At 58.0% G+C, this 19,520-nt stretch overlaps 1 protein-coding gene across 3 annotated transcripts; it reads left to right on the top strand.

Moving 5' to 3' along the window:
- Positions 1–3,255: 3,255 nt before the first annotated feature.
- MAN2A2 (mannosidase alpha class 2A member 2) lies at positions 3,256–19,498 on the top strand. 3 transcript variants are annotated; one of them, XM_024561646.3, is made up of 23 exons: positions 3,256–3,304; positions 4,601–4,750; positions 5,305–5,541; positions 5,613–5,757; positions 5,933–6,104; positions 6,523–6,650; positions 6,867–7,040; positions 7,407–7,593; positions 9,488–9,665; positions 9,912–10,114; positions 10,205–10,387; positions 10,555–10,669; positions 10,906–10,973; positions 11,105–11,270; positions 11,746–11,982; positions 12,201–12,323; positions 12,644–12,758; positions 13,027–13,160; positions 13,380–13,521; positions 15,080–15,213; positions 16,863–17,057; positions 17,212–17,322; positions 17,923–19,498. In XM_024561646.3, the coding sequence occupies exons 2-23, from the start codon at positions 4,619–4,621 to the stop codon at positions 18,073–18,075; spliced, it is 3,432 nt and encodes a 1,143-aa protein (XP_024417414.2). In that variant the 5' UTR covers positions 3,256–3,304; positions 4,601–4,618; the 3' UTR covers positions 18,076–19,498. The 3 variants fall into 3 exon arrangements, with proteins under 3 accessions (XP_024417414.2, XP_024417412.2, XP_045052334.2); XM_024561644.3 differs by having other exon boundaries at positions 5,284–5,541; XM_045196399.2 differs by lacking the exon at positions 3,256–3,304 and adding an exon at positions 4,863–5,107 and having other exon boundaries at positions 4,613–4,750.
- The last annotated feature ends 22 nt before the right edge of the window (positions 19,499–19,520 follow it).

Genomic DNA, 19,520 nt, shown 5'->3' with positions numbered 1-19,520 from the left:
TAAAACAAGCAAATAACTGGTCTCCCTGCCACAAGATAGTGGCCAGATCTTGAACCTGTGTGGATTGGGAGACTGCAGAGCTAAACTTAAAATCTCTGAAGAGCAGAATTGCCAGGGCTAAGCAAGACAGAGACTGGCCAGGCTTTCAACCCCAAATCCAAGAGGGCCACTCCAAAGGGACAGGGACAAGGCAGAGGAGGCCTGAAATTTACCAGAACTATCACTGCCCCAACTTGACCCAGTACTTTGTTATATCGGGGTGACTAGCTCCTGTGGGTTGGGGGTGGAGGTGAGGAATAACAGTCTGAAGTCCTTACTCTTTTTTTTTTTTTTACACCCAACATGCAACACACAAACAAAAATTATAAAATGTGCAAAAGAAAGAAAGAAAAAATTGGGCCAACATACAAGAGAAAAAAGTAAACAATAGAAGCAAACCCCCAGATGCTCCAGATACTGGAGTCGACAGGCAAGGATTTAAAAATCACTAATGGTTAATGTGTTAAATGTGAAAAAAGCTGGACAAAATAGATGCAAATATACAGAATTTCAACAGGGTTGGAATCCTCTCTACAAGACTCAAAGGAGCAGGTAGAGCTGGTAAAACACCACCTCTGAAATTACAAATTTGCTGGATAGGCTTCATAAAATTTCATAGAACTAAAGGATAAAGTCACAATTACAGAGACTGGACACATTAGAAGACAGAATTAGTGAACTCAAAGATAGATCAAATAGAAGATATCTAAACTGAAGTACAGAGAGAGAAAAAAAAAAAAACAGGTGGAAAAAAAAACAGTCTAAGATGCACATGGGACTGCAATCCATGAGTCATTGAAGTTCCAAAAGGGGAGAGAGAACTTAGGGCCAGAATAAACTGCAAAGGACTCAAACGTCTATACAGCCATAAGGAAAAACACAGACCTGGCTGGTGTAGCTCAGTGAATGGAGCACAGGCCTGCGAACCAAAAGGTTACTGGTTTGATTCCCAGTCAGGGCACATGCCTGGGTTGCAGGCCATGTCCCCAGTATTGGGTGTGCCAAAGACAACCATACACTGATGTTTCACTCCCTCTCTTTCTCCCTCCCTTCCCCTCTCTAAAAATAAATAAATAAAATCTTTAAAAAAAAAATAAGAACCCCCCCCACCCCAATACACACACCAACCCTGATGACTCTCGAAGACGTGTTAAGAAGTCAGACATGAAGAAGTGCATCCTTTCAATCCCATTTTATGAAGTTCGCAAACAGGCAAAACTAAGCTGTAGAGCAAGAACAGTGGTCACATCTGAGGGGTTCTGATGGCAAGCAGTGTGCGAGTGCAGGGGAGCAGTTTCCCCGTGGTGTTCCTACCACCCCGCACGTCTCCTCTCCACGGGCCACATGGGCAAGCTTGAGCAGGCTGCCCTAGGTCTTCACAGTCTTGAGAGAATGCCCTACAATCACCCGTGGAGCAAGGGGACGAGCAGCCTAGATTGCGGCCTCCCTGGCTGGTGAGAGACTGCCCAAGGCTGTTTCTCATCCGTCTTCCTAGGTTCTGTTGAGTGTGGGGCTTTTCGTCCGGCCATCCCTACAGTGCAGCCCCCGGCAATACAACTGCTTGGCTGTAGTTCTGAGATGGCTCTTTAGCCACAGAGTGGTCCAGCCCCCTACCTCCGGTCATCCTGTCATCTGGTCCCTTTGATTCAGTGTCATCCATTAGGGCTAGGGGTGCAAGAAGTTGACTCCATGCTGGTCTGAGCGATCAGCTGTCTGGACCCATTGGGGCTTGCAGTCCCCTTACCGGCCTGTCTAGCAGCTGCAGTGAGCCACCGCAGTGCACTTCGGGACTGACACCGGGGAGACTTTGGGGGTGATGGGAATGTTCTGTGCTCGGTCTGAGTGGTGATTATACTTGTGTGTACATCTACCAAAACTTACCACGCTGTGCACTTAAGACTTGCACCATATAGTGTTATATCTCTATTTTTAAAGATTTTATATACTTATTTTTAGGGAGAGGTGAAGGAGGGGAGAAAGAGAGGGAGAGAAACATCCATCAGTTGCCTCTCACACGTCCCCTACTGGGGACCTGGCCTGCAACCCAGGCATGTGCCCTGACTGGGAATTGAACCACTGACCTCTCAGTTCTCAGGACGACGCCCAACCTACCGAGTCACACCAGTCAGGCCAAATCTCAATTAAAAAAAAAAAAAAAAAGAAGTAGGAGAGAACAAACAAGAGCTCTAGAACATTAAGATCGTGATTGCCAAAGTGAACGACTCAGTAGAAAGGCTGGAAGGTATATTTCCCAGAACAGGCGGAAGACAGAGACACAGGGTGATGAGCAGAGGCTAGGTATGCCACGTTAGTGACGGGCATTCCAGTTGGTCAATAAACCTAGAAAAACGTCCCCGATGGTGGTCCAGGACATAGGAGTTAAAACAATGAGGTGGCATTTTAAATCTGCTTAGTCGACAAAAACATTGTTTAAGTAATATTCAACAGTTTGCCATTGAGCCACGGTGTGCGGGCCATCACGGGTCATATTAGTCCTTATTTCTTGATGCACTACTGTGAATTTGTCCTAAGGTAATTTAGAAAGAAGACAAACGTGGACTTAATGGAGGTATTCATCGCAGTATGGTTTATTATACTTCAAAATTACGAAAACCCAGAAGCTCAATAAAAGGAGAATCACCAAGGCAATTCATTATGTGCTGCCTGAGTCTCCTTGGGTGGCAAGTACGGAAGGGATGGTGATGAAGGCGCAGCACCGACAGGGGGCAGCACCCCTCTGCCTGAGAACAGAGCTGGGTTGAAGTAAAGATCCTTAGAGCACAGCAAGCAGGCTCCGGACGTGTGCCCCGCCGCTGGGCTGGTGGCTGGTGCTGCGGGGGAGGGATGTTTCCACTACTGTAGTTTTGATTATGTGCTTTCTCTAGTAAGATTCAGACCAAATAAAGTCTCGCTGTCCTGCTCCCAGGTCCGCAGCTCGCCTAGGCTGGGCGGACTGCGGCTGCGCACTGCGGGCCCGGATGCGGGGCGCGCTGGAGAGAAGCAAGAGGCCAGGCAGGAGCCGGGCGGGGCTGCGTGGGATCCAGTAGCGGTGGGGCTGGGGTGGGGCGGCTGTCCCCGCCCCGCACGCAGCTCCACCGGCCGCTCGAGGAGGGGAGGGCACGGGCAGGCGGCCCTGGCCCCGCGGGAGCGCGGCTGCGACGCGACGCGCGGAGCCGGGGCGACGGGTAGACGGACGGCTGCCTTCCTTGAGTCGCTGCCGTCGCCCCCGGGGATGTGAGGGGCACCGCGAGGCGGGCCACAGACGGTAACGTGCCGGGCAGACGTGGGGGAGGGCCTAGCTATCCCACCGCGGCCCGCTTAGGCAGTAGGAGCGGGAGCGTGCCTCAGGGTCGAAAGCGGCCTGTGCTCTCGCACCCTGTAGTTGTCAGGGTCCTGGGACCTGCGGAGTCGAGTCGGTGCAGAGGAGGGGCGGGCCAGGAGGGGGGTTTCCAGCGGGTGGGCAGCCGAGGACCTGGCGCAGGTGCTTGCTTCCCGTGGTATCCCACTGTCTCCCCCCAGCTCCACCCCCTTTGGCCTAGAACCAGCCTCCAAGGGCTAAAAATATTGCCCGGAGGCTTCTGAGCGCAATCAGATTGTTCTAAGTAGAGCACAAGGCACAGGCAACGGAGCTTTTGGGCCCCCGGCTGGAGGGAGACTCAGAGCTGCATCTCCCCTCACGCTCGCTTGCAGTTAGCAGCCTCCCTCCGTGGAGCACGCAAGGAGGGGCCTGCGGGCGGGGGCAGCGGGCACTGGTCGTCCAAAGTTGCCCCACAACCTAGCAGCTCTGCCTGACCTCTCCCTACCCAGGGGATCTTCAGCATCAATTACTGCTGGCTTCCCAGGGGGTCTCCTAATTACTAGGTAAGCAGAGGCTGAAAGTTACCCACTGCGAAATAGGAACTAACCAGAAGACAGAGGACTCAGTTTATGTTAGAAACATAAGCTGCTTCTTTTTAAATTCATTCTGGATTTCCTAGTGAGAGAAGAGCTGTGCCAGGCGCGGTTTCTGCCCAGTACCAGTCTGGACCCGTGGGGCAGGGAGAAAGGCTTTCCTGTCCGTTTCTTTGGGCTTTGGTTATATCTATTCAGTCAAAACAGGCAGCAGTTTATTCCTCTGCAATTGGAACCACATGGTCAAGGAGCCTGGACTCCCACCTCCTTTGCCCCCTTGAATCTTTCTTGTAGATAAGCTCTTTGGGAAGCTGGTTATAATCAGGAGGTTGTGTGGTGATCTCTGGAGCCAGACCTGGGAAGTTTGTTATCCTGTCCTGCTTTTTATAGCGTCAGCCTGGGGAGGGCTGCTCTCGGGGTAAAGCAGGACCAGCCCCTGATAGATGTGTTACTTGTGTTTTCTGTGTCTTGGCCAAGAGAAGAAGATCCAGATGGGGTCAGGACCCACAAGGCAGTGTTGGGATTTGATGTTTCGAAGCTTGCTTTTTGGGGAGTCATGTACACAGATATTCCTTGGGAGCAGCCCTCAGGAACTCGCTGGGGCATTTGGTGCAAAGGTCACCAAAAGGATTCTGGCTCGTGGAGCTCCATGTGGTGCCTCTCCTGCCAGGTGTCTGTGGAGGCCAGCATGAAGCTGAAAAAGCAGGTGACTGTGTGCGGGGCTGCTGTCTTCTGCGTGGCTGTCTTCTCACTCTACCTCATGCTGGACCGAGTGCAGCATGACCCCACCCGGCACCAGAGTGGCGGGAACTTCCCCCGGGTGAGTCACTCCTGGCATCTGAGGCCGTCAATGTACATGTCATGTGGGCTCAGGTTAGCGTCCAGGCTGAAGAGCCTCGTCAGCCTAGTATGAAAACCTTCCTTCCCCGTAGGCCAGGAAAGGAAGAATGAAGGGAGGACAGTGATGTTTTGCTGCTCTGTCTTGGGAATTCTTGGCAGACATCGTTAATGGATTGCACCATTCGCTCCCACTGAGTCAGGACGCAGACCTTGTCAGTCCAGTGCTCCACACGGGCCATGCTGGTGGCTGAGAATAGGCCTGTGAGGTGGAACCTTTGCCACCCTGGAGCTGGAGAGTGAGGCTGCTCCCAGCCCAAGTGGACTGCGGTCCGCTATGGTGATTCGCACCTCTTCCCTTATTTGACCAGAGCCATCGCTGCAGGCTCATGGCCCTGCCTTCCGCTGGGGAGCGCAGGGTTGGTAGGTAGTCAGGCCTCAGGTCCTGGGCCCCAGGCGGAGATGGTCCCCAGGGTGCAAGGAGCTGTGGGTGATTGCGTTCTGGTTTTCTGGCAGAGCCAAATTTCTGTGCTGCAGAATCGCATTCAGCAGCTGGAGCAGCTGTTGGAGGAGAACCACGAGATCATCAGCCACATCAAGGAGTCTGTGCTGGAGCTGACCGCCAATGCTGAGGGCCCGCCCGCCCTGCTGCCCTACTACACGGCCAATGGCTCCTGGGTGGTGCCGCCGGAGCCCCGGCCCAGCTTCTTCTCTGTCTCCCCCCAAGACTGCCAGTTTGCTCTGGGGGGCCGGGGCCAGAAGCCAGAGCTGCAGGTAAGAGCCACAGCTGGCGGGGACTCTCAGCGGCCACGGAAGCCTCACTGAGCTGCCATCCCGCTCGGCAGATGCTGACCCTGTCGGAGGAGCTGCCTTTTGACAATGTGGACGGCGGGGTGTGGAAGCAAGGCTTTGACATCTCCTACGGCCTGCACGACTGGGACGCCGAGGACCTGCAGGTGTTCGTGGTGCCCCACTCTCACAACGACCCAGGTGAGGGCCAGCCGGCTCTCCTGGGACCCCAGTACCAGAAGGCCAGGTGCTGAGGTGTTCAGGGCCTCTGGCTTGCTGGAGCTGGGCTGCAGGGTGGGCTCTCCGATGGCAAGGGTCAGGGAGGGGCGGTCGAAGCAGATACGGCCCCCTCAGGGGACCCTGTATTGGCCCCCAGGCTGGATCAAGACCTTTGACAAGTACTACTCCGAGCAGACCCAGCACATCCTCAACAGCATGGTGTCCAAGCTGCAGGAGGACCCCCGGCGGCGCTTCCTTTGGGCCGAAGTCTCCTTCTTTGCCAAGTGGTGGGACAACATCAATGCCCAGAAGAGAGCAGCGGTCCGGAGGCCAGTGCCCAGCGGGAGGCGTGGGAGGGCTGTCCCCTGGGCCCGGGTCTTGCCTGAAGCCAGGGTAGCAGCTGTGGCAGGAGAGGCGAGGGGAAGCGGGGCAGGGATGAGGCGGATGGTGGAGGGGCCAAGAACAAGAAGGCAGGAACTGGTCTCAGGGCCGCTTGTGTTAGGAGAAAGCAAAATTCCGTGAGCACAGAGAAGAGGGAGCATGGGGCCAGGCGCCTGGGCGCACAGATGGCGTCTGCAGGTGAGCAGGGCCAGGACTGGCAGGAAAGGAGGTTACACGTCTATCCCCTTGGTCGTGGGTTCAGGTGAGCTGGCTCAGAGAGGCCATTGTGCAAGGCCCGGCATTTTCTGTTTGGCACAAGTGGGCAGATGTCCCCACCCCACGCTCAGTCTCCATCCTTAACTCCAGGCTGGTGGGAAACGGGCAGCTGGAGATTGTGACGGGAGGCTGGGTGATGCCTGATGAGGCCAACTCCCACTACTTTGCACTGATCGACCAGCTCATTGAGGGACACCAGTGGCTGGAGAAAAACCTCGGTGAGGCCAGGAAGGAGAATCCCGCCCCAGAGCTGGACCCCTGAGGATAGCAGGGGGCTTTACGGTGCAGGGGTGGACAGGGAATGGTTCCTTTGTATGCTAATTCCCCCATCAAGGGCTCCAGTGTAATGGCAGAATGAGGGGAGCTGGAACCCCAGTACCGGGAGGCCAGGTGCTGAGGTGTTCAGGGCCTCTGGCTTCCATGGCCCTGCCCAGGTGCAACCCCGCGCTCGGGCTGGGCGGTGGACCCCTTTGGGCACAGCCCCACCATGGCTTACCTGCTGCGCCGTGCCAACCTGACCAGCATGCTGATTCAGAGGGTGCACTATGCCATCAAGAAGCACTTTGCCGCCACTCACAGCCTGGAGTTCATGTGGAGGCAGACCTGGGGTAAGGCCAGGCAGGGTGGAGGGATGGCAGTGGTAGTTCTCCCTGGGGCAGGGTGAGGGTCCCTGAGGGAGCCCACAGGCACTGGTTGGGAGGGGATCGCATGGACCTCTTGCCTCTACAGGACCTGCTGTTCATCCCCAGGGTCTGGGCGTGCCATCCCCTGGGGGAGCTGCATGCTCCGGAGCCCCCTGCTGTGCCCTGATCCTTGGCCTGCCTGCTCTCTGCAGCCTGAAATCTAGGTTGAGCCCCCCACCCCCTTGATCAGGGGCTGCCTGTAGCTAGAGCAGACCCCTATCCTGCCGGCACACTGATGCCCAGCTCCCAACATGGTCGGCGGTGGCTGATTGCCCGCTGTGTCTTCTTCAGACGTGGAGTCCACCACGGACATCTTCTGCCACATGATGCCCTTCTACAGCTACGACGTCCCCCATACCTGTGGCCCGGACCCCAAGATCTGCTGCCAGTTTGATTTCAAACGCTTGCCTGGCGGGCGCATCAACTGCCCTTGGAAGGTGCCTCCCCGTGCCATTACGGAGGCCAACGTGGCCGAGAGGTATTTGCCACCAGCCCCGGGCTCCCGTCCAGGCTCAGGTGGGCAGTAGGCTTGGGTGGTGCTCGGGTGGGGTGTCAGGCCTGCAGCCCCTGCAGCGGCAGCTCCCTCACAAGCCCCCCTGGAAAACGAGTGGCTTGAAGGAACCGCTTTTTGTGGAATGGTTTTACTTCCCAAGTGAGCATGTGTTCCTGTGTCCCTGCAAACTGTCAGAGCCACTTGGCTGACTCGGAGGTGAATAATTCTCAGATTGGGTACAGTTCCTTCCAGCCTTCAGCCTCATAGGCTGTCCCTGAGCTCAGGCATCTTGCCTTGGCTCAAAGCCGGCCAGGATCCTTTGTGTTCTGAGAACCTTTTCAGGCACACATTCCGTCCTGCCCAGTAGCCTGTGGCCTCTGAGAAAGGCTCGTTCCCTTTGAGAGACTCATCAGGGACCCCTAGAATGTCCCTGTCACTGAAGTCAACCCCCCAGGAAAGAACGGATTGGAGTGACAGAAAACTGAGACTTAGCCAGAACCGGGCTGGTGTACAGAATACAGCGGGTTGAACTGGTTTTCATGTTGCAATGCTCCAATTTCCATGATGCCCAAGAGATAAAACATGTGCCTGGAGAGAAAGAAAGTGGTCTTTTGTTTCCAGAATCCAGAAACCTAAGTGCTGCTCCCAAATAAGCACCTAGGGCTGTGGAGGTGGGATTTTTCTTTTCTTTTTAAAGATTTATTTATTTATTTATTTATTTTTAGAGCGAGGGGAAGGGAGGGAGAAAGAAAGGTAGAGAAGCATCCATGTGTGGTTGCCTTTCATTTGTGCCCCACCAGGGACCTGACCCACAACCCAGGCATGTGCCCTGACTGGGAATCGAACCAGCGACCCTTTGGTTTGCAGGCCAGCACTTAGTCCACTGAGCCACGCCAGCCAGGGCAGGGTTTTTCTTAATGCAGCCACTGTACGGCACGCCCCCACGGCATGCCAGTGACTAGTAGGTTGATCTAAAAAGAGGAAGGGCCTTTGATGATATGCTACAGGGCCCTGTGCGTGTTCTGATTTAGACGAAAAAGCAAATGAGTGTTTATCTCTAGTTCCTACTAGGTGCCAGGCACCATTCCAAGTGTTCTAGCAAATATTAATGCACGCAGTTCATTTTAACTCTTGTGACGTTAGGATGGTGGGTACTGATGTTGCCTCATTTTATAGAAACTGAGGCCCAGACAGGTTAAGTCACTCACCGACGGTCACTCAGCTAGTGCACACAGGGCTGGCGTGGGCCCAGTCTGGCTCCCGAGCCCAGGTCCCTCACCCCAGGGCTGCCTCGCTAACTGGTGGATGGAATGAAGATAGATCCCAAATGATCTCAACATTTTGGGACGTAGGTTGGGTCTCACCACCTAAGGTTTATTAGGTAGAGATGTAAGTTTCCACTCTTAGCTTCAGAAAACAGAGTAGAAAGGTCAGGGTGAGGAGAAAAGACCTTGAGAGCCTCATGCCTGGAGAACACGGTAATGACGTTAGCACTGTGGGTGGCCGAGGGGGCTACCAGTTGCACCCGTGTGAACGCACACGGCTCCCATGGGGGCACCAGGCCTGATCCGGGTGTGGTTCTGTCTTCCCTTGTTCCCAGTATCCATCGTATCCATCACCAGGTCCCTGCACAGAGCAGCGCGGGCACATCTTTGTATGTCTGAAGGGGAACCACAGGGATGGAGGACTGATCTATTCCATGTGGGGTCAGGGAGTGGAAGCCAGGCTTGCAGGCCAGCACGGGAAGAGCTCTCTGCTTGTGGGGACTGCCGGAGAGGCCGAATGCCTCCTGAGCAGGCCGCTGCGGAGGCACCGCTCCGGATCTGCTCAGGATCCTCCCGCCGATGCCGAGATACACGCTGGGCGCTTTCACCCACAGGGCAGCCCTCCTCCTGGACCAGTACCGCAAGAAGTCCCGGCTCTTCCGGAGCAATGTCCTGCTGGTGCCGCTGGGCGATGACTTCCGCTACGACAAGCCCCAGGAGTGGGACGCGCAGTTCTTCAATTACCAGCGGCTTTTTGACTTCCTCAACAGCAAGCCTGACTTCCACGTGCAGGTGTGAGGGGCGCCCTCCCCACGCGGCTCCCTGCGCCCCGTTCCTGACTTCAAACCAGGGTTCATTCCCGACCCTTGGCAGGGCTTGCGTTTTCTGCCGGCATTCCTTCCCAGGCCCCAGCTGGTGTGTGAGCTCCAGAGGGTGGTAAGGGCAGGGACTGCACAGGCAGGGCCCTGGCTGCCCGAACTGGGCCACACCTCCCAGGGATCTGGCACTGATGGGGACGGGTTTTTGGCGTCCCCACAGGCCCAGTTTGGCACCCTCTCTGACTACTTTGACGCCCTGTACAAGAAGATGGAGGTGGAGCCAGGGGCCCGGCCCCCGGGGTTTCCCGTGCTGAGTGGGGATTTCTTCTCCTACGCCGACCGAGAGGACCATTACTGGACAGGCTATTACACCTCCCGGCCGTTCTACAAGAGCTTGGACCGTGTCCTGGAAGCCCACCTGCGGTGAGACCTGGGCAGGGGCACACAGGGTAGGAAGGAGAGGGTGGGACCCTGGGGCTGTGTGGGCCGATGCTGACTTGTCTCTCCGGGCAGAGGGGCGGAGATTCTGTACAGCCTGGCGGTGGCTCATGCCCGCCGCTCCGGACTGGCCAGCCAGTACCCGCTCTCAAACTTGGCCCTTCTGACGGAAGCTCGGCGTACCCTGGGGCTCTTCCAGCACCACGACGCCATCACTGGTACCGCCAAGGAGGCCGTCGTGGCGGACTACGGGGTCAGGTGTGAGCCCTGTCCTCTCCCTGTGGGTTCCATGCCCCTGACCGCCCCCCCAAAGAAGGGACCTGCTGGGAGGTCGGCAGGCCGGCCTCCTGGAGCCTCGTGCCTCTGGCAGCATGGACAGAGTGTCTGAAGTCACCTCTTCTGCTGCCCCCTCCCTGTGCCCCCAGGCTGCTGCGCTCCCTTGTCAGCCTGAAGCAGGTCATCATTAACGCAGCTCACTATCTGGTTCTGGGCAACAAGGAGACCTACCACTTCGACCCTGCGGTGCCCTTCCTCCAAATGGTGAGCCCCCTCCTGGATCTGCTCAGGGGACCCTCTGGTGTGTGCAGCCCCGTCCCCGGAGCTGGGGTACGAGAGTGTTGGTCTCTTTCCCATCCCTGCCTGGGGTGAAGCTGTGTGCCCTGTGCAGCTGGTGGTCCCCATCCAGGACAGACGGTGGGGGCAGGGGGCAGGTGGCAGGATGCCAAGTCAGGCTGAGCCTCCTGATGGCTCTGCCCTTCCCACCCACTGAATTCCAGGATGACACCCGCTTAAATCACGACGCCCTGCCAGAGCGCACGGTGGTCCAGCTGGACGCCTCACCCAGGTGAGCAGAAGCAGGCCGGGCACAGAGGCAGAGCTGCTCCCGGCCCCCTCCCCTGCCCCATACCCGCCCACCCCCCCACTTGCCAGCCAGGATCAGAGGCCCCCTGGGCGAGCTCACCTTCCCCTGCACAGGTATGTGGTGGTCTTCAATCCACTGGAGCAGGAGCGGCTCAGCGTGGTGTCCCTGCTGGTCAGCTCACCCCATGTGCGCGTGTTCTCAGAGGAGGGTCAGCCCCTGGCCGTGCAGATCAGCGCCCACTGGGGCTCCGCCACCGACATGGTCCCTGATGTCTACCAGGTGAGCCTGGGGGCTCGGCAGGGGGGCCCTGGTCCTCTCTCCTTCAGCACCAGCCTCCCACCCTCCTGCTTACTCCCTGGGTTGGGGACAGGAGTCCTGGGGACAGGGATTGCCATGGGACAGTCACTTTTGGGATGTGAGTCTGCCTGAAGGGAGGGTGGTTCGGTATAGTAACAGTGATGGTCCAAATGGCATTCTGTTGCCCCACCGTTCCCTAATTCCGCGAACCTTTATGGAAAGTTCAGCATGGGGTTACCACTTCTTAGTTTTTCCATACGAGACTCGTAACAGTCTGATAAGGGGCAAGTTCTATAAACCTCCACTTTCAGAGGCGGGGATAGAGGCACTGGTGGGTGTGGGGACTTGCTCAGGCCTCATGAGCAGAATCCTGGGCCAGGGTATGCCTCTGACGGCCAGGGTATGCCTCTGACGCCCAGGCCATGGCCCTCGCTCCCTCACCATCCTGTGCCAGCAGGTGTCTGTGCCTGTCCGCCTGCCGGCGCTGGGCCTTGGTGTGCTGCAGCTACAGCTGGGCCTGGACGGGCACCGCACCCTGCCTTCCTCCACGCGCGTCTACCTGCATGGCCGGCGGCTGGCTGTCAGCAGACATGAGGCATTCCCTCTACGCGTCATTGACTCCGGCACCGGCGACTTTGCCATCAGCAACCGCTACATGAAGGTCTGGTTCTCAGGCCTGAGCGGGCTCCTCAAGGTAAAGGGCCAGGGCGGGGGCCGGAGGAGGGCATGTGTGCCACGGGCCCGTGAGCACACCGCCACCCGAATGATGATGGATCTGGGAGAGGGCTCCGGGACTGCCGGGGGCCCCAGGGGAGCAGGCTTGGCTCCGTCAGCAAGTTCGTCGGAGCCCTCCTAGGGGCAGGCCTGACACGCCGCTGTGGGGCCAGGGGTCAGGGCTGTGTGTTTTGGCAGAGCATCCGAAGGGTGGACGAGGAGCAGGAGCAGCGTGTGGACATGGAGTTCCTCGTCTATGGCACCCGCACATCCAAAGACAAGAGTGGAGCCTACCTCTTCCTGCCTGATGGCGAGGCCCAGGTACCCTGCAGACACTTCGGAACCCCAGCGGGCCTGGGCCCTCGCTGACGGGGCACAAGGAGACCTGTGAACTGAGGCAGTGAGCGGGGCTCGGGCCTTCCTCCAGGCTGGGCCCTGCTGCCAGGGGCCTTGCCTGGGCTACCTGTGGGAGGTTGGGGGAGCAGGGGTAAGGAGCGCAACCTGGGGGCCTGGGCCCAACTCAGCAAGGGGTCTGGGGCAAGAGCCTGCGCAGAACAACTACTTCTCTGCCTGGCCCTGGGCTGGTACCCATCTGCTTTGCTCTGTGCTGTGGGTTCAGCTGTCACCTGTTCTTTCCCCAGCCCTACGTCCCCAAGGATCCTCCTGTGCTGCGTGTCACGGAAGGCCCCTTCTTCTCCGAGGTGGCTGCATACTACGAGCACGTGCACCAGGTGGTCCGGCTGTACAACCTGCCAGGTGTGCTGTGCAGATGAGGAAGGTCGGGAAGGGGGGGGGTGCCCCACGGGCTGTGGCACGCTCTTCCTCCTGCTGGTTCTTTGTTTGTACGTCTGTTCCTGAGAAATGCCTGTGGAGGCAGGGAGGATGCTTAGTTAATTTCCTGGAGGAAAGGTGGTCCAGGAAGAAGTGCTGGGAATGGCCTGGGGGCCGGGTGGGGACTGCCCGTCCAGCTCTGTTGCTCACGCTATGGCGCATTCTCTCGCTCTCCCGCGGTCCCCGTGCGCAGGGGTGGAGGGGCTGTCTCTGGACATGTCGTCTCTGGTGGACATCCGGGACTACGTCAACAAGGAGCTGACCCTGCGTGTCCACACAGACATTGGCAGCCAGGGCACCTTCTTCACAGACCTCAACGGCTTTCAGGTGATTCCGGGGGCCAGGCCCTGGAGACCCCACGGAACAGAACCAGGACTGTATTTGCTTCTGTCACAAGCACCAGGGTGTGTGGGGATGGTGGTAGGGTTTGCTCTGATGGAGAAGGGGTAGCCAGGCCACAGTGGTCAGGGACTCCTTCCAACCGGGGACCTCCTGGAGCACCTGTGATGGCCCAGCTGCCCTTGACCTGCTGGCCCTGCCCCACAGGTGCAGCCCCGGCGGTATCTGAAGAAGCTGCCCCTGCAGGCCAACTTCTACCCCATGCCGGTCATGGCCTACATCCAGGATGCCCAGAACCGCCTCACGCTGCACACGGCCCAGGCCCTGGGCGTCTCCAGCCTCCGAGATGGTGAGTGGGGAAGGGATGGGGAAGCACATCCTGCCCCAGGGCCTCCCCCTTCCTCCCCCTTCTTCCCTTCGAGTGGGCCTCACCTCCATGCAGGAGGCATTAGCAGCTGTCAGTCACAGCTGCTGGAGGAGGGCAGGCACCCCGTCACCCTCTGCCCTGGTGGATGCGTCTGGGGGGTGAGTGCCCTTTAGATCCCCTCAAGAGGCAGGCGATTATATCAAATGGTGATTCTCCGCGGCGCTGTGCAGCCCCCTTCTGGCCCCAGATGGGAAGGGGTCTGTTGGAAAAATGCATCGATGTTGTAATGAAATAAATAGCAGGGAGAAAATTACACACCGTCTTCCTAGTCACGGTCATTAAAAGAGAGAATGACATTCTTAAGATTCAGAACAAGGACACTAGGAGCACTGCCCTGGAGCTGGTCAGCTGGGCAAGCCTGGGCATCTCCGTGCCCTTGGGGTGAAGCGAGCAGCTTGCACTTGGTGGCCACAGAGGCCTTCAGGTCCCCTTGGGGATGGGCCCTGGTGCAGGGCTGAGCCGAGAGTGCCTGCCAGGCTCTGTGGGCCGCCGGTGAGCACGGGGCTGGGAGCAGTGGGGCTCTGCTGCCCTCACCCCCGCCTCCCCCCCCCCCACGACCGTAGAACTTGCCCAGGGCAGGTCTGTGCCCTCGGTCCCGAACGGAGCCGTGTCTCGCTTGGTTCTCTCCGCCCTTCTGGAGACAGTATGCTAAGAAATGATTGTTTTATGTGCCAGGAGGCCGTTTTGGGATTTCTGGCTCTCTGTCTGTGATTGTTCAGGGTAAAGACCGAGGAACTGCCGATGCTGGAACCAGGACTGGGGGGGGTGGAAAGGCGGATAGGGCCGTCTGTCTGGGCTCCCCTGGAGGTTCTTTAAAAAAATAAAAATAAAACAGTTGCTGGGAAAACTCTCATCCCAACATATGCCAGCTTTGCAGTGTGCCCTGTCCCCAAGTGGATTTAAAAAGAAAGCCAAGGTGATCACCCGCCCTCTCTCCCCCCCAGGGCACCCCCAAATGACACCTCATTTGAGCCTCTGCCTGACTCGCCATCTGGCTGTCCTCTCCACAGCCCTCCTGACTGACTGGAGGGGCAGAGCAGGGGTCTGTCCCCACCCAGAGCAGGGGTGGAGAGCAAGTGCTCCCGTCAGGCTCTGCTCAGCCTGAGAGAACATGCCAGGCCGGGGCCTCGGCAACAGCTGCTGGGGGCTGGTGCTGGCAGTGTTTGCTTGTTTACTTCTGTGTTCATGTAGCTGGTCTGGGCTGCTCTCCTGCCTGGACATCTGGCCGGGCCGGCTGTGAGTCACAGAGCAGGGACAGTGACCTGCTAGGACCGGCCTGCCCCCTCTGGGCCTCCAGTGTCCTCCTCTGCGATGCCAGCCCTGCACTGAGTCCCCTTCCAGCTCCGGGCCCCAGGCTGCTTTTTTTCCTGAGGGACTGAGCTTGCGGCCGCCCACAGGGCTTTTCCCCCAGGGCCTGGGTTTGGGGTCTTCCAGAGGCCACTGTCTGCTTGGGCTGGGGACTCACAGGCCACTTCCGCAGGCCAGCTGGAGGTGATCTTGGACCGGCGGCTAATGCAGGACGACAACCGAGGGCTCGGCCAAGGGCTCAAGGACAACAAGAGGACCTGCAACCGCTTCCGCCTCCTGTTGGAACGGCGCACCCTGGGCAGTGAGGTAAATTCGGGGCCTGCCTCACAGGGTGGGTGGCACCGGGGTGCCCACCGAGGGCTTGAGGAGCTCAGCTGGAGCCGGGCAGGGAGGCGAGAGTACGTACAGCTTGGTTCCTGGGTAGGGGGAGTGAGTCTGACTCTCTGAAGCTCCGCCTCCTGCAGCCTGGCACCTCTCTCCCCACACCCTCCTGCTTATCTGCCACCCCCACCCCTCAGCCCCCTGGTCCCACATCAGCCCCGCTCATCTGGCTTTCTCTGCCTCCACCAGCCTGGCTTTTTCTCCAGACTGGCAGCCATGTTTAGGGACTTGGTCTTTTGCAAGAGCAGGAGCAGTAACCAAGAGGTGAGGGCCGGCAGGTCGTGACGGGAGTCGGCACCCTCTAGGAGAGCCTGCCCCTCTGCCCCCCAGCTCTGTGCCTCAGGTAGACCCTGGGCAGCTGCTGTGCATGCTCTCCCGGGCCTGAGACACCGACTTTGCTCTCCAGGAGTGTATTCATGGGTATGGGTGGGGGGTAAGCAGGTGTGTAGAAATATTAGCTACAAAATGGGTGTGCCCAGTGGTCATGAGGAGCCAGAGAACGTTATGGGCCAAGGGGATCAAGGATGGCTTCCTGGAGGAGGTGCCGTCCAGGTGTGGCTTTGATGAATGGGGAATAACATTTCATTCCCTTAGACTAAAGCTGCCTGTCCAGTGTGGCTGTTTAAATTAACTAGAGCTAAATACAAAAGTCAATGCATTTAACTGGATTAAATGTTAATCCATTGGGCTGGCTCTGGGTTGGGGGGGTTTGTGGGGGGCAGGCTGCTGTGGGCCTTCAATGCCTGGCTAAGAGTCTGCACACTATCCTGGAGGCCAGTGAAGGACCTCAGGCAGGAGGGACATTGTCAGGACTCTGCCCTGAGCAGGTCACTCCAACAGCAGCGGGGAGGGTGGATCTGGGGGAAGAAAAACAGTTCGAAGGCCATTCAAGCAGGAAAGGTTGGTGGCTTGCCCTTGAACCATGGGAGGGAGAGGTCCGGGGTGGGGCGGGGGCGTGGGTGTGAGGACACAGCAGAAGTGGCAATATAGACAGGCCGGAGGGAAGTGAGATTCTGGGCAAGTGGAAGGAGGGCGGGGCTCGGGACAGAAATCCAGAACAGGGGAAAGTAGCTGTCTTAGAGGAAAGTGAGCGTGTGGCGTCCAGGTTGGCCATCCAGTAGTCTCAGTCGGCACAGCTGTGGGAACCTCTTGGGCAGTCAGGGCTGGGGCTGGGGTTTGGAGGCTCACTCGGGGCCTCCTGCATCAGAGGCCCGTTCCCCACGGTGAAGTGCGTCTGTCTGCCTGCCTGCCTGCCTGCCTGCCTGCCTGCCGTCCTCCCCGGGCTGAGAATCTCTCCACGTGATGGGGGCGTGTTACAGATGGCGGTGTGTTGTTCACGATAGTGTTGTTGAAGAAAAGGGAAAAAAAACCCAAAGTAGAGGAGAGGTGGCCAGGGGAAGAAGCCCTTTCTTTCTAAGCTGTTTGCGACAGGAAGTGGCCCCACTGGAAGGGTCCCAGAGCCAGGCTCGCCTTGTGTCCCGCCCCATCAGGGAAGCTCTTCCCAAAGGAACTGACCTGGTTGTGTTTTATCCCCGGCTCTGTCCCCTCACCCACATCTTGGGCCGATCTTGCAGGTCCCAGACGGCCACTCCTCCAGCTACCCATCCCTCCTCAGCCACCTGACCTCCGTGTACCTGAATGCCCCGGCGCTTGCCCTGCCCGTAGCCAAGAGGCAGCCCCCAGCCCCCGGCCTGCACTCGTTTCACCCTCTGGCTGCCTCCCTGCCCTGTGACTTCCACCTGCTCAACCTGCGTACACTCCAAGCTGAGGTGAGCACCCCGCTGGGCCCTGTACCTCCAGGACTCAACGCTGGCCTGTCCTCACCCAGACCCCTCCCTGTCCCTGTACCACCTTCTGGGCAGAGGGGCTGCTGAGCAGCATGCCTGCCACACACACACCGCCTCTATGCTGTCCGTCATCCAGGACGATGCCTTGCCCTCGGCAGAAGCTGCACTCATCTTACACCGCAAAGGTTTTGACTGTGGCCTGGAGGCCAAGAACCTGGGCTTCAACTGCACCACGAGCCAGGGCAAGGTGAGCAGGGCCCCGGTGTGGGAAGGACCCCTGACGAGAGGAGGTAGGGAAATGGGGCGACTGGGCAGGGCAGGCGTGAGAGAGGTTGGTGAAACTGTGATCGGAGGGCAGGGTTCACTCTGGGCCTTTGCAGAGAGAAAAGGGGAAGCTGCTGATGTTCGCGTTCAAAGCTGGTGAGGGTTGGCGGGCAAGTTCTCAGTGAGGTGAAGCACGTAGCTGGACCTCTCTTCCACGAGTAGGGACATCCATCAAACAGAGTAGAAGTAAGAGAAATAAAAAACCAAAAGCTGTCAAGTTCATGCGTGGTTGGAGCCAGCAGTGATAAACGCCTGCACCAGCCAGATGCTCAGAAGTGAACTGCGACGTGGGCCCTGTGCTGAGACGGCTCGCAGCTCAGTGCAGTGGCTCCGACCCTCGGTCCAAGGGCAGTTTCTGGGCTTGGGCCCGTGTGGGTGAGCCCGAGACTGGGTGCAGCCTTGCATGTGTGAGTAGGCACCTTGCTGCTGAGCGGGGCCATAGTGGGTTACGTGGAGGAGAAGCTAGCTGCCTCATCTGGCAGGCCAGCCCCCAGCACAGCCCTGTACCCTCTCCTCCACACAGGTGGCCCTGGGGAGCCTCTTCCACGGCCTGGACGTGGGTTTCCTGCAGCCGATGTCCTTGACGTTACTGTACCCGCTGGCCTCGCCTTCCAACAGCACTGACATCTACTTGGAGCCCATGGAAGTCGCCACCTTCCGCCTCCGCCTGGGCTAGGGCTTCCTGTGGCCTAAAGAGCAAGTTTGTCCACAGAGACTGCCTCTAACATAAGGTCGGGTTGGACAAGCCATGCAGGGTATCTCCTGTCCCAATCTACCTCTCCAAGCTCCAATGGACTGGGCTCGGCCCTCATTTCCTGGTTGTGGCTGCTTCTGTGTTCAGGGGCCACCTGCGGCCCAGTGTTGGGTAGCTAGGGCCAATGCTGGCGAGATCAGGGAGACCCATCGCTCGGTCGGTGCGAGAGGCCGCCCCGTTGGGCACAGGCTCAAGTACCCATCCTTTTCCCAGAGTGGGGTGGCAGAGAAGCAGGAGGGGTAGGGGAGGCTGAGGGGTAACGGCCTGGCCTCAGGGTTGGCTGGCGACCAGGGATCCTGTGGTTGTGTAGAGACTGCTTGTCCTGGTGTGGTGGGCAGGAGGGGGATGGGGGCCCAGAGCCCGCAGCGGGTGGAGGAGGTGGAGGCATCATGGCCTTGTGTGACCTGCACGCCCTGGCTAGGGGCTGCAGTGTGGCGGAACGAGTGACTAGACATTGTCATGGCCAGAGGTCGCAGGACAGTTCAGGTACAAATCCCGTCTCAGACTGGGCACTTGGTCTGTATGTTGATTTGTGGGAAGATGTGGGGGGTCCTGTATTCTTCGGTTCCTGTACTCTGCACACCACTGTCCCCCAGAGCTCCTTCCGATCGTGGGGGCGTGAGGTCTGCCAGGCTTCCTTTCCCCGGAGAGAAAGCGAAGCCTCTGAGACCCCCTGTGCGCCTGCGAGGGCTTTTCGCACCCTCCTTCCAGTCAGGCCATGAAGCTGCACCGTGGCGCACCTCCTTCAGAAGGGCTCCACCCCGGCATGGGGACCAGGGGCGTGGGAGTCATTTAGAGGCACTGTGGCGGCTTTATTTCAGCTCTGATTAACAGAGAAAAACTCACGATAGTCTCTATAGATGCTGAAATGACATTTGGCTAAATTTACAATCTACCCCTTCTTAAAACTCCAAGATTAGAAAGAGACGTGCTAATCTAAGTCAAGGTCTCTATCAGAACCCCCCCACCCCCACCCCCGTGAATGGCATCCTGAGGAGAAACTCCACAGGCGTCCTCGTTGAAGTCAGAAACTAGCAGAGGACCTACTAGTGTTTAGGAAGTCCTGGCCCTGCCAACCCCCGCAGCGTGGCAGAGGAGGGGGACGAAGAAGAGTTACAATTGTCACTATGTGTAGGCGACAGAAGGGCCAGCCTGTAACGTCAACTGAAGACCTAGTAGGAGCATTCTGTGAGTTGGCCCAGATGATACATAGCGATTTCCTGTATAGACTCTGGCTCTCTCCAAACGGCCCATTCATTCATTATATTCCAGTGAGATTGGATATTTTTTGCAACTTGACAAGTTCTAAAGTTCATTTGGAAGAGTAAATATGTGAGAATACTAATTGTGAGTACTGATGCGTCAGT

Source organism: Desmodus rotundus, chromosome 10 (genome assembly GCF_022682495.2).
Source record: "Desmodus rotundus isolate HL8 chromosome 10, HLdesRot8A.1, whole genome shotgun sequence".
NCBI lineage: Eukaryota > Metazoa > Chordata > Mammalia > Chiroptera > Phyllostomidae > Desmodus > Desmodus rotundus.
Note: the sequence above shows the minus strand (reverse complement) of the source record. Positions and strands in the feature narration are given on the sequence as shown.